We start from the raw sequence: 14285 nt of genomic DNA, 5'->3' as shown, positions 1-14285 counted from the left end.
CCAACCATCTCCAGAAAGAATGAGTTATGATCGTTGACTAAGAGTTGTCAAAAACATGTCACTTTCACACTCAATTCAAACTTTATATTTTAATGCAAACATTCTGAATCTTCTCTCTTATTTTTTTTTTTGGTAAAGATAAAATACAGACAGCTACTGGCAAGCAAGCTTAACATGGGAAACATTAGCATGTCTCACATTTAACAGTGAAGTTCCTCTTAAAAGTTAAACCTGATCTGAACCTTGGCTCCCAAGACAAAAATTCTGTAGCTTACTTCATGTGGAGCACATTATGTTTGGCTCTAAAACAGTTTGTGTCAAAAGCAATTATTTCTCTTCTCTAATTGCAGTCACAATAATGTTCTATGTTTAGAATATGAAATAAGTATATGCAACTTTCTGACTGCCCGATGCTTTAACTGCTTTACCGTTTAATCATTGCTATTAAATAATAAGGTGTAGCTATGGGTAACTATTCTGGATAGCAACGTACATTGAATGCATTGCATGCATCCCTTTTCATTTTGTCCTGATAGATGATGTCCTGATAAATATACTCATGCTGGTTACCCTTTACAAATGATATTGAATGATTACATTTAATTTTGCTTCACTATTTGATTTCCCTAAGTCATTTTATAATTTTATAATGTAAGACCTAAAGAACATACACAGTTTTTATGTACCTTTTTTAATTTGGGTAGAATTACACAATCACAGAATCACAGAATTGTAGGGATTGTAAGGGACCTCCAGAGATCATTGGGTCCAACGCCCCTGCCAAAGCAGGTTCCCTAGAGCAGGTTGCATAGGTAGGCGTCCGTAGAAGCGGGTGATTTTTCTAAGAGTCAATAAATACATGTAGCTGAGGACTCTAGGGCATAATCCCTTCTGAATTATCCCCTGAAGCTGTAAGAAGTGGCAGGTACAGATGCAAAATGGGAACCCTCCAGTCTCAGCTCAGACTGGATTCTGACAAGTGAGCTGCAGTAGGGGATACCTTCCTGTCCATGCAGACAGAGGGCAGAGGCAAGGACACAGCAGTGGCTCCAGCTACTCCATATCCCATGCACCACCCTTACCCTCCCCCCTCCCCCCCTCCCCCACAGAACCAAAAACCAGCATGTCTGATGGAAACTGTAAAAGGTTTGCCGGTTTGCCTGTACTTTATACCTCTGTCTGCTAAAAGCCCAATTTACACCAAATGGTTTGACCCCAGTATGACTTCTGACATACCATCCTGCCTTTAAAAATCATAATATACCCACTTCTGTCAAAGTTCGAGGGAAAAACAGGGTAGGATGAAACAAACTCTGTGGTGTTGTTTTTTAAGGTCATGCACATCTATACTGCAGACTTCCTGGGGCTAAGACTGTAATGTTACCACAGTTAGCACAGATTGCCCGGTGGTTAAGGACTGGACTAGCAATACAGGGCACACGAATAGGAGACATTAATAACAACATGATTGCGTTTTATATGTTTTGTTTCTCAGTAAATTTTAAAATATTACTGTTGTGAAACATAGTATAATAATGAAACTCTAAAGGGAATGAGTATGCTTCTCTAGTACTATTTTGAGAAAGACTTGAAAAGCACTACATTTTTTGAGAATACAAAGTTTTTTCCATCAAATTTAATATATATAATTAGAAGGGAAATAAGATAAAACCCTGAAATAACATAAGAATAAAAGGTGATCTTATGTCTAGTCACCTGCCAATTACTTCTACAATGAAAAGCAAGTAAAATAAATACAGAATTTTAAACATTAAAGTCTTAGAGATACAGTTGTAAATTTAAAGAGAAAGAAAATGAAATTCAGGAAAGAAGATGCATTCCCTTTTTGCCCTCTTCTTCGCTCGGGTCACAAAATAAATAATTCTGCTAAAAAGCCGATCCATGAAATTGCTTTATTTATTTGGGCATTGTATATGCTTTTTTTCCATAGATCTGCCAACATACCTTCCCAAAGAATTGCTGCTGCAGGCCTGGACCTCTCTTAAATGGCAGACAAGAATCCCCTATGAATTAGATTGAGACCATCATACTCATTTTCACTAATAACCAGATCCAGATTTGAACTTAGGTTTTCAAAGGTGGAAGGCTAGTAGAAGGCAAGAATATTTCATGCTTTAAGGGGAGGTAAAGTTACCTCTGCTCTACAAATGACATAAAGTAAATCCCACAGAAATTTGACAAACATACAGACTCAGATCACAGTAAATTATATCACTTGGCAGCTAAACTGGAGAACTAAGTCCAGAATTGCCAGCAAAACTCAAGACACACATTTGGATATATGGAAAGCTTTGAGATTTCTAACAGAAAGGAGTATGCAGAGGCATCTTATGAGACTCATAAAGAACCTTATCAGTTGGGAAGGACTGTGTAAATTCTAAGGATCAGATGAAAGTTTTTTTGTGTTTTTTCTTTCTTTCTTTCCTTTTTTTTTTTTTAAATAAAAGCATTCAAAAGGAGAAGATAGAACAGACAGACCATCTGCAATGTAACCACATAAAAGACCCCTGGGCAAATCCAAACCCATTAGCAGAAGTGCTTGACAAATCTGCCAAAGAGCCAGATGCTGCTGGAGGAGTCTTTTTCCCTCCTTGTCATCTGGATCCTCTGACTTCTGTTCCCAGAGCGGGACAATGATGACTGGGGTGCAGCCTAAACTCTGTGTAAAGAGAACTGAAGCACAGGAATTAGGCTACCTTAAAATAAATAGATGAGACCAAGTCTGAAATATTATAAGGCAAACATTCTGAACATGCATACAAGTCATGTATAACATGCAGATGTTAGAAAACAGAAAGCAAACTTGCATTTACTTTATTTCCATGTGGTCTTTATATATGAATTTATTGCAGTTCATTCTACTCATTTCTTACTTTTTTTTCTTCCTTTTTTTTTTTTTTTTTTCCTAGTGACTGATCAGGGTCTGGCAAGATGGCAAAGAGGTGATTTTTGGTGTGCTAAATACTAGCACAACATACTAATTGCATGGCGTTAGTTAAGTACTTACAGAACACATAGATTGACAGATGACATTCAAAATGTATCTGAACATGTTGTGAAATATCTAGCCAACAAATTACACCTAAAAATATTTGAAAAAAAAAAAAAAGGTGATTCATTTAAATAGCAACATGTAACAATCTCTGAATAGGGAATTTGGATCGAACTGGAAAATTTTTTAATATTGCATTCTTCTAGGAACTTATTCAATTGGATTTGAAGTGTAAACCAGGTGGAACCAAATACTTTTATTATTCAGGCTCACCATTGGTAAAATATATTTGGATTATCTAAGAGGTCAAAGAAGCTGGAACAGGATTTGAATTAGTTCTCCTGTGTGCTGCTGTAATGTGATATGACAGCAAAAAATAGACTAGGGAGAAAGAGAGCTCTTTCTCATTGTGATTAAATGTGCTGAACTTGAAGAACCAACACCGTCATTTTATGTCTCAAAATCCAGTTCAATTTTAGGAAAAAAATCTGTAAAACTATTGGTTTAAGTAAACACACTTGCAGGTACAATCTCAGCTTATATTTTTTCACTCAAAACCAGTATTTCCCCTATCCCAAGACACTCCTGAAGGCTCAAAAATATTCAGTTCTGATTAATACATTATTTAACTCAGAAATATATGTACTTGTTTTCCAACTCTCTGAAATTCAAGTAGACTTTGTATGAAAAAGTACTATGACTTTGCAGATCAACACATTCAGTCTAAACTGGTCACAACGGGCAGGGGTGGAGGGATAACAGAGAGGGAAAGGGAAGTGTAATGAATGCTTACTTTTAGAGGCCAAACCCTTGGACCTCACCTTGGGGCACAAAGCACCTCATTTTGCAGAGCAGCAATATACTCACTTTAGACAGAAACTAATTTCAGCCTGCCAGCGACTGCCAGACTGTCACCTCGGAATGGCTGGCAGACAAGAATGCCTGGTGGTGAGCTAACACACGCTGCCCGAGCTAATAATGCAACATGAAGAACAGGCAGAAAAGCGAACTTAAATACCACCAGTCTATGCAACTGGTGACAGCTCAGGCTTTATGTTGGGCTGCCAGTATCCACACCATGATTTAAGAGAAGCAAATTGTGTCATTTGCAGGTGGGGAGGACACCAGCCCACCACCCACACTGGTACCTGCTCAGTCCAAAATAGATGAGTAACAACCAGGTGTACACTAAGTCACTGGGATTGCTTCAGTCCTGCTCCCTCTGTGCACCTGCACCTCCAGCTACAGAAAGTTGATGATGGAGAGTGACAACAGCCTTGCAAATGGACTTAAATTTTAACTCCTGCTGTCTCCATGTACATCACATCGTGTCACCTGTTTATTCAGTAGTAAAGGCAGTAAAACATGTATTATAATTTCTCTCTCATGGAATTAGCTACTGTAGTTGCCCAAGTTACATTGTGCAACAGCACCCGTGTATAAAAGGGAGAGAAGATAGCATTGTGAGAACTGCCCTGTGCACTGCTGTACACGTGCTGCTACCACATTGTTCTACAATGATGACTAAGGGATTATATTGAATATTTCAATGTGCTTGAAAAACTTTGATCATAAAATTCATATTACATTTGTTTATGTGCTTATAGGTATTTCTTATAGGTTGCCAACCCCAGTCGAAAGCTATTACTATGAGTTTTTTGTGTCTACTTCTTAAATATGAAATTTTGGAAATTTTTGTTGCATTCTTTTTTCTTCAGTTGTTTTTTTTGTGTGTTTAGTTGTTGGGGGTTTTCTTCATACTTAACTGCCATTAATACTTAGTCATTGACACAGCTTTAGAACTTCATTTCTGCAAACCTTTCCCAACCCTCACAGAGAGCACCAGCACGCATTTCAGTTGAAGGGCACTCACAATCCCCCTGTCTGGGATGGCTGAAAGCACCTAACAGTAGCTCAGCATGTGTGAAGGGTTTCATGACTGGGGCATGCTAAATAACTTGTGCTCTTGGAGCTGGCTCAGAAATCACAAAGCACTTCGGAAGTCTCAATTATATCAAAACTATTAATTATACAATTACATGGGGTGGTTCTAGACCTCCTCACAATTAACCAGAAACATTCACACATGGAAATTGTTGCCTCTTATAGGGCACGTAGAAGACAGAACCGTGAGAGGACTTTAAAACAGAGATGTGGACACAGCAATATCCTGGGAGTCACCGCTATCATTCATATATAGTAGTAGTCTGTTAACTACTAACTACCCAAGATGGCAGAAAATTTTCACACAGATCAGTATGGGATAGCAAAAGGGACTTGATTTATGTCTGCTGGTTATAGGATACCTTGGATGAGATCCCCACTCTAAGAAATATGCAATATTTTTACCAGGTGAAATGGCTTAACAGTCTTTTGTTTAGGACATGTACTTAAGATATGTAAGACATAAAGTCAAAGGTCATATCCAGTGCATAAATGTAGAAAATAGCAACTATTTCTTGAAACACTTTAAGTGTAGATGGTTAGACAGTATTCAAAGGGATTTTAACTATTTTCAAAATACACCTTAAAGAGCAGGAATGACAGCACCTTTTTAAGGCAACAGCAAATAAATAAATACTTCTAGTTTAAATTAGTACATTCCAGCATGTAGTTGATCAGTATTTTGTATTATTTACTCTATCTCATTAATAAGACACAGTCCAACCAACATAAAAAATAAACTCAGAGCTGTTAAAATATGTTTCTTTGTTTCTTGGAGAACTTTTTAATTTCCAGATGTACTATTTTTCTTTCAGTTTTTAGTATAGGTTTAAAATTATTAGCAGTGGTTGGTTCTTGCATTCTAGCAGCACAAATGCATACTAGAAAGCACTTACCTTCATAATATGTAGTGTTAGACAAAAATACTATGTGATTGCACGTAAGAGTAACAAAAAAATTTCCAAATTACTACTTCTACTAACACCTCTGTTAAAATCTTGTTTATCCTAGTCTTTTTTTTTTTTTTTAAAGGTTATATAAGTTTCCAATAGCTGTTCAAAACCTCTTGTTCTTTTCTAGTTCCTTTTGCTTGTTTCAGAGTCTGACCCACAACTGATTCAGGTTAGTGGAAGTCTTGATAGTGACATGATCTGGCTTGGCATAACACAAAGAAATCATTTGTAATATAATAGAAAATATGTTATGCCTGATTTTAGCAACAACAACAACTACAACAAAAAACCACCGGAATTTATAACAGAGGAAAAATATAAAAAATACATTAATTTTATCATTAAAACCACAGGGATCTGTTAATATAAACCATTCCAATACTTCTCTGTGATGTCATCAGTTACCATGTGTTTGTACTCTAAATAGATTATTGCAATTTCTGTAAACATATCATATATATTTTTAGAACTCTTTGGGGGCTTGGTCCAGAGCCAATGAAAACCAACGGGCAGACAGTGACCAGCTTCAGTAGGCTCCGGGTAATCAGAAGACCAAATTTCTAAAGTTAACGCATGAGAACATCAGGGCATGGCAGGCAGAGAGACACCGCACAGACTGCTCCAAAAATAGGAAAGACTTGTGCTGTCTGCAAACTACATGCCTGAAAAGCATACAACACACATAGGAAGAAAACATACTTGTTGCAAGTGCCGTATGATGGTCATGGATGTAGTATGTCATTCAATTACGTGTATCTGCACAGTCATCTTGCTAACTGTGTTACTTTGATTGACTCAAACTGCTGAAGTGGCATGCAGACTAAATATGTGCACCAAACCTTTAATAAGTAACAGATTTGTGTAAAACATTCTCTTGACTGCGAGCTATGCCTGTGTGTCCCAGAATGCAGCCTTTATAAGAAATCTTATTCCACAATGTAGTTATTTTAAAATTGGAAAATTGTGAAACATTTTTTGCCAGCCACTGAGAAGTCTGCCCTGGATCCTGCCAAACGTTTCTCTTAGGTGAAATGTTTATAACTATAAAGAACTCACTGACATGAATGCGATATTCTGACAATCACATAGTGTACCTCCTGTTGACTGATTTTTTTGTTCCAATTCCTAAAATTACTTGTGGCAGTCTTTCAATTTTAGCTTTACTTATTCTGCCTTTTCCTAGCAAATTCATATTGCTGTATCTGTTCCTCCTTATAGTTTGCCCCAAACCCAAGAAATACTAGCAGCCAGTAACAAAGCATTAAGCGCCTTTTTTTTTTTTTCCTGACTAAAGGATAATTTTATTTTTGCATGGATTCCCTTATGGAACTGAACAGTTTTGCAGAACAGCAGAATATGAACAATCAACATAAATGCTTTCATTGGTGTATCTAGCTGGTCTTATGCAAAATCAGCAGTGCAGCAAGTAATTGCTGGTGGAGTCTGCAAGGATATTCAGGAAGAGAGGAATACATTGTCAATAGAGAGAAGTGGTTCAAATAAATAGCATCTCAGAAGCATCTTCTACACATCTACTTCACCATGAGATGAATGTGACTTTAGGAGTCTAAATTAAACTGTCATGTCAATATCTCATTTCCTCAGATGAAGCCCATTTATCACGTCATCATGATCTACAGGTTATTCAGTATGAGATACAGTGGTGCTACACTGCTCCTGACTCTAAAAGTGTCTCAATTAGCCTCTAACCTAAATAAGCTACATTTGTCTCATAAACAACCAATCCCTACCTTCTAATGAAAACTCTTCAGATAGTTGAGAATTAAATGTAGGAGCACATTTGGCTAAACAACATATCTGAAAACTTGAGAGTCTGAGCTCACTCCCTTTTTACTGCACAACCAATACTATTTATTTTTTCTGTTATAACTGCTGAAACATTAATGACAATTTCCATAGCTGTTGCTGGCTTTTCTTGCTTGGCAGTTAAATCGTAAAGGTCCTCTTCACCATGTAATAATAAACATTTATTGTTCATCTGCTGAGCTGAAAATAAATGGAAAGGTACTGCTGGTCTCACACTCCTACAAACTGGTATGCAAATGGTTGGGTGTGCTCAAACGACCCTGGGAAAGGCACAACAGCTTCTGTCACAGAACCCATCAGATGACCTGTTCTGCTTGTATTTGGGTTGAGAAGTTATTAGACCTGGTAAATACAGATAAATGCAGGGTATCATAGAATCACAGAATAGTTTGGGTTGGATTATTTAATTCCAATCAGCCATCAAACCTGAGCTAAGAATGTGAAGGTTCTGTTGAACAAATTAGTGCAAGTAAAATTTCAGGTTGTGTTTTACACAGCTCAAATTGTTATAAATGAAACACTTTTGATGATCTGGTTGTCCAGAATAAGGTGCAGGAGATATGCATCATTTTCCTTTTTATTTTTGTTAAATGCACTGATGCCCATGGAAACCCTTTCAGGTAATGCACTCAGTGTTAACATGGCTCTGGTATAGCAAATATCATGAAAACTGTATTCATACCAGTGTCCTGAGTTACAGGGGAACCAAGCCTTGGTCTCATGGATGCAATGTGAAAACTGTGGTAGCTCTCACTGTTATCCAATACCATCTATTTACTTGTTAGTGCATTAACAACAGTAATTGTCTCTGGACATGTATGTGCTATATCCTATAGCACTATATCCTCACAAAATAAAAACAAAAACAGGAGTAGGTATCCAAATGAGAACAATGAAAAAATATAAAAGCCCATTTCTCATTCAGGGGGGTTGAAAGAGACTTTTAGGATGAAGGAAGAGAAAAGGAATGCATACCTTTTAAATCTTACAATGTGGTGCACTTTTAAGAAGGTGGGTTTGGAAGGCCAGAACAGCAATCATCTGATGAACAGCTGCAATCTATGCTGAAAGCCTCACTGAAACCCATATTAAATTGAAATATTGGAGATCTTTTTTAAACATGAAAAAATCCTCTGTGTTTTTTCAGACAGCCTATTTATCTGGCAACTGTGTCTCTGTGGGCGTGATTCACCAGTAATCATCATTAGTGAATTTGCTTTTCAGCAATACATAGGAACAAACTTTGTCTAACTGGTACTAACATAATAGCTACCTCTCCAGGAAGAAAATAAACTGTCTCATCTGTCAGAAAAATCTATTCATTCTTCTGCAGATTCTTCTATCCTCTAGAAAGGGCAAAAAAGCCCTATAATCAGTGGACTTAGAGGAAGCTGCAGAAGACTGCTAAATTTTCTCTTTGCAGGGACTTCCTCTTCCTCCCCTCTCTATTTGATTTTATAACCCAGTAAACTAGATATCTTGGGCCAGATCTCAGTTTGTGATGTGACTTTGATCTTACAGTAGAATCTCTGACAGGCCTGGTAGGAAGGGGAAGGGAGAGGGAAAGGGGAAGGGAAGGACTTTGGGCTAGCAGTGATATGTTCATCAAGCAGTCTGTTGTCACAAAGAAAGATGCTGCCCTGGGTTGTATAGCCAAAACCAACATGTTGTAGCTGACAGCGAAATGGGGAATGGGACCCAGTATTTACCATTTTAGCAGACTTCACATATATTCTAGTGTTTAACTCATTTTCATAGGAATATCTTGAGGTGTGAGGCTGTAATTGTAGCTTACAAGTTTTAAGGCAACAAAACACTCCATTATTAGTATTAAAAATACTTCTCTGATTATCTATGTAAAAATGGAGTTATAACAACTGCAAACAAGTTAACTTTCATGCATCACGCTAATTTTCAGTGTTTCTTATACAATATTAAATAAAATGTAGGAGCTGTTCAGCATATTTGGGGGATCAGTCCCATTTATACCCAGTAGATAAGACAATTAAAAGCAATGTGTGTTTATAGGCTCTGAACTTTTCCTAATCTCACTAGTGAATTTAATACATGGCCAGAGTGATGGAGTTGTCACCCATGCATGTTGCTCCTGTCTTGTCAGACCTGTAGTATGACACTCAGCAAGTCCCAACCTTTCTGGCTCCAGGAAGATATAAACATTTTGTCCAACTAGACAGATATTTAGACATGCAGGGTGAATTTGATTTTTATTAAAAAATTATGTAGAAAGAATGCCTTAGTATTGCTATAACCACAATAACACCGTGATAGGTTTAATGCGTAAACAATCTGACAAAGGTATTTACAAACAGCTCATAGGGGTTTTGCAAAATAACCCTCAAGAGACTTCGACAGAATTTGTAAAAGTAAGGAATTTGTGAGTTACAATTTGTGACAGAGATACTGAAGATCCATGCATGTTTTTTTGTGTGTTTATAATGTGGTGGGTGCCTACCCACCATGACTTCAGTTCTTAACCACAGTTACCTGTGTGTGTCTGCAGTTTACCTGTGGAGATAATAACCATTGTTGTATTAAAAAACACTGGTGACAGTTGATTTTTACTGTCTATATAACTGGATACTTCTGGAAAGCATGTTTTGATATGCTTCATAGGTTAGTATTTTTTTTTCTGAAGGGAATTTACTAGTTACATCTGCAGTTTGAATGTTTCTTTCTAAAAGACGAACCAAGGCCAAGCAAGACAAAGAATCTGCTGATACACACATGTCACTCCAAGAATTCTCCTGACAAAGTTCCCACACCCAGTTTAATTACTTCCCTACTGTAAAAACACTTTCCATCTGCATTTATTGTAATAGTTTCAAATCCAAAACCAACACGCTATAAAGCTAGCTAAATAAATGAATGATATTGGCCTTAGGTCCCAAGCCAGGAGCCATTCTGTAAGGCTGTGTGTCTCCAGCATTCATTTTTATGCTGATGTTTCATTTTATGTGCAATGTTTTCACTTAAGACTTGTTTAGAGAAGAATTACCTTGCTCCAGGCTTTCAAGTGTTATGTGCTGTGCGGTGCCCCCTAGCGCTGCTGCAGTCAAAGGCTGTCAGAGATTCCCCTGGAAGACCCAAGTCGCACCGCGGATCGAGATCTGACAAAAAATGCTTTCTGCGGGCTGTATACACAGCATTACACACACACGGGCCAGGAACGTTAATTTCGACTGTTTCTGATATATCCTCAAACTGAGACCATGGAGTTCCAAATGAAAAAAATATTTTGGGTTTTGCTCATTAAAATAAATAAATAAATAAATATTACCTGATTTCTCCTTCAAATTGACTATTTGTAACGTGGTTTCCCTCTTAAACTTGGTAAAAAAAAAAAAAAAAAAGTTTTCTGTTCCTTACACCTGGTATGAAGAATTTAATTACAATTCTTAAGAAATTTCCTAATGTGCAGAGATAATGACAGTATGTTATATCCTGGGTCCTCAAGCTTGTTGCAATTCATAGTCTGAAGAAAAAACATCTATGGATTCTTCAAAATTTTAAATCTTAATTTTAAATATTTGAGATATAACGGTTGTCTTTAAAATTACATACATGCACAAGTGTTGTGATAAGTGGAGATTTGTTATGCCATCAAAGTAGTTGGAAAGAGCTTGATCTTTATAATAAAATTTAAACCAAAGCAGCAGGACAGCAGATACATTTTCCATTTATAAGTTATTAAATGAGAACCAAAGGACAAAATATGCCCCAAAGTATGCAAAACTACTACTGACTTCACTGGAAGCATATCAGGACACCGAATTTTATACTCCCTTATATATATTCATCTCTTACCAAACTAAATGAAAGGCAAAGATGTATTCATAAGGGACACAAGAAGCTAATCAAAGAAACTCAGACAGTGCACTGCATAGCTCATGCCACAGATACTACATTGGACTTTAACATTACATGTGGCCCCCAGCTCCCAAAGGATGCTGCTGCAACAGTGACACAAATCTGAGGATGGAATTTGGCAAACCTTGAATTACTTAGCTTTTCTGAGTTTTAATCACAGTGTTAGCATGATGTCAATTTTTGTGAAAATTAAATAGTTCTTCTAAACAGAAGCAAGACAAAGATAGGCAAAAAACACTGCAAACCACCAAATTTTAAGAAAATCACCCACTGTGGCTCAACAGTTTACTAATTAACAGAAACACACAAACCTAAAACAATTGCTACTTCACCTGCTCAGAACTATACACACTTGTACCTCCACGTGCAAAACACAGAAATTAAATGCAGCTCTTATTCCCCATGTACATGAAATTAGCAAAGACAGTGTTTGAAAAGTTTCATTTTAAAGAATACATGGCCTCTTCCTAACTTATAAACACAGTGCCATGCTTTTTAGAAGTGAAAAAAAAAAAAAAGTTTTGATAAAGGTAAATTTTCACAAATTAAGACAGAACTGCCAACACAGGAAATAAACTATATTACTAGTAAACATCAGGTTTCTCACGTGTGCAGAAAAGGGACAAAAGAAAAAAAAAAAAGTGAAATTTGAGTACATAGATTTCTTTATGATATTTCTTAGGATTTTCTTTTAAATTGAGAATGATAATTCAGCCTTATGGCACAATTTATACTTATCAACCCTGATGATAGCCCTCATCTCAGACTGAGGGGGGAAAACCTTCTAGAGTGAAAAGCACTTAAAATTAACCCAGTCCTTCACTCTTTGCAAAGCAGGTCTCTTGCACACAGTGCTATGTATCTGCAGCTCAGCTCCGTATCATGCTGCACCACTGAGCTGCAGGCAGTCAGCACTTGCCTTTCTTTACCATACCTGGTGTTCGGAGGCTCTGACACATCTGATTCTGTACACGTTTTCTTTACCTGCAAAAGCAAAGGATTTCCACAGTTACTCTCACTTGAAACACAACTTCCTCACTCACTGTTCACGCACTTACATCGCTTAAAGTGGATGCAGCTCTGCTCACCATGATCTCTATAAAATACTTCCCGCATTTTACAGCAGCAGTATGCAGTACTAAACAGTGTGTTTCATTATTATCCCATGAACGGCTGCCAAATGCACTTCCCTAGGCTCCATTAGTATGTAAAATGTTCAGCTAAAATAGCTTGGGAGTAGCCTAACTGGGAACAAAGAAAGCAAAGAACCAGGTTCCCCACTTGGAAACCAGAAAGCCATACTGTTCTCAGCTCAGTAAAGAAATGTTTTCCCAATTGATACTGCTTCTGTTTCCTGCTAAAGCTCACAATAATAAACACTAGATTCTGGGGCAAAGTGCAGTGCTAGCTAAATAATTCATGCACTAATTTTCATTTTGTGAATCTCCTAACTGTATGTTAAATGTGTTTTCCTAATGCATCAATGAACTTAAAACACCACATACAGCATTTGCACACATATTTGCAATATATAATCACATAAACGGTAGTTTGACTTCCATATTAATCTTCGCAATACATTGCTGTTAGCCAATTAAGGGTGAAAAAAATCCATTACTTTCCAATAAAAATATAAAACTGTTCTCTTACTATCAGCTATCTCTTAGGGATCTTTAGGATTTCCTGCAAAAATATAACTGTACCTTCTGGTAACCTAAACTTTTCATACCTTCAGCAGAGAAACAAGCATTTTGATCACTTGTGTGCTTTGAATGCAGGGTTGTACAGGAGGTTTCAAAATTCCATTTTAAAGCCATCTAGAAATACTCATAGTCACTCAAATTCACTTCATGTGACTTGCACAATACAAAGAACATTCCCATTACAACTAGCATGTGTTCAATGACAGTTTTTGAGATTACCTTGCATCAAAAGATTTTCCTATAACTTCTTGCTACTTTAAAAGTATTTTTGAAAAAAAAAAAAAAAAAAAAAGATTGTGACTGACTCAATTCTGTTGAAGTCAAAACTACAAATATTCACCAAGTCCAAAAAAAAAAGGATTAGGTTAATGCTAAGTATTTTCTCTGAAAACCTTGGCTGACTGCCATGCAATATCACTCAAAGATGTCTAAGTACAAGCATGGAGTTAAGGATGGTCATTATTGTTCTTCATTTGAGTTCTATATACTCAGCAAACAACATAGTTACATACTTGGTTATTTTCATAGAAATCAGTTTTCAGTAGCAATAATGACAGTTTCCCCCAAGAAAAGAACAACTTAAAAGAACTTAAAGCTGTATTTATTACTATACAGTGACACCCCTAAACACTAAAAAAACATAAAACACAAAGAATCTTCTAAATATTTTGTCTTGCTTGATTTTTGCTACAAAACCTTTTTCAGCCTATCCAATTATCAGTTTCATCACTGCTAATTCTCAACCTCATAGATTTTTTCTTCACTGTTCATACTATGCTACTCCATGGACTTTGTAGTTTCAGCATATCGTGGAGACGATGGTGCAGAGACTCAGCCTGAAGGACAATGAAAGCCCATGTAAGTCTATTCCACAAATATTTAGACATAAACATCATTGCTACATTTTTTTGTTCACTACACTATTATTAAAGTAATACTAGATCTGAAATACATTAA

At 36.7% G+C, this 14285-nt stretch overlaps 1 protein-coding gene across 17 annotated transcripts in view; it reads right to left on the bottom strand.

Annotated features, from left to right (window-relative positions):
* EYA4 (EYA transcriptional coactivator and phosphatase 4) overlaps window positions 1–14285 on the bottom strand; it is a 158749-nt gene that overhangs the window by 65260 nt on the left and 79204 nt on the right. For all 17 annotated transcript variants that reach the window (XM_035538367.2, XM_035538366.2, XM_035538373.2 and 14 more), the window contains exon 3: window positions 12560–12609. In XM_035538367.2, coding sequence (XP_035394260.1) covers window positions 12560–12609 — 50 coding nt within the window. The remainder of the gene's footprint in view (window positions 1–12559; window positions 12610–14285) is intronic.

Source organism: Cygnus atratus, chromosome 3 (genome assembly GCF_013377495.2).
Source record: "Cygnus atratus isolate AKBS03 ecotype Queensland, Australia chromosome 3, CAtr_DNAZoo_HiC_assembly, whole genome shotgun sequence".
Taxonomy (NCBI): Eukaryota; Metazoa; Chordata; class Aves; order Anseriformes; family Anatidae; genus Cygnus; species Cygnus atratus.
This window is presented reverse-complemented; position numbering and strand designations above follow the sequence as displayed.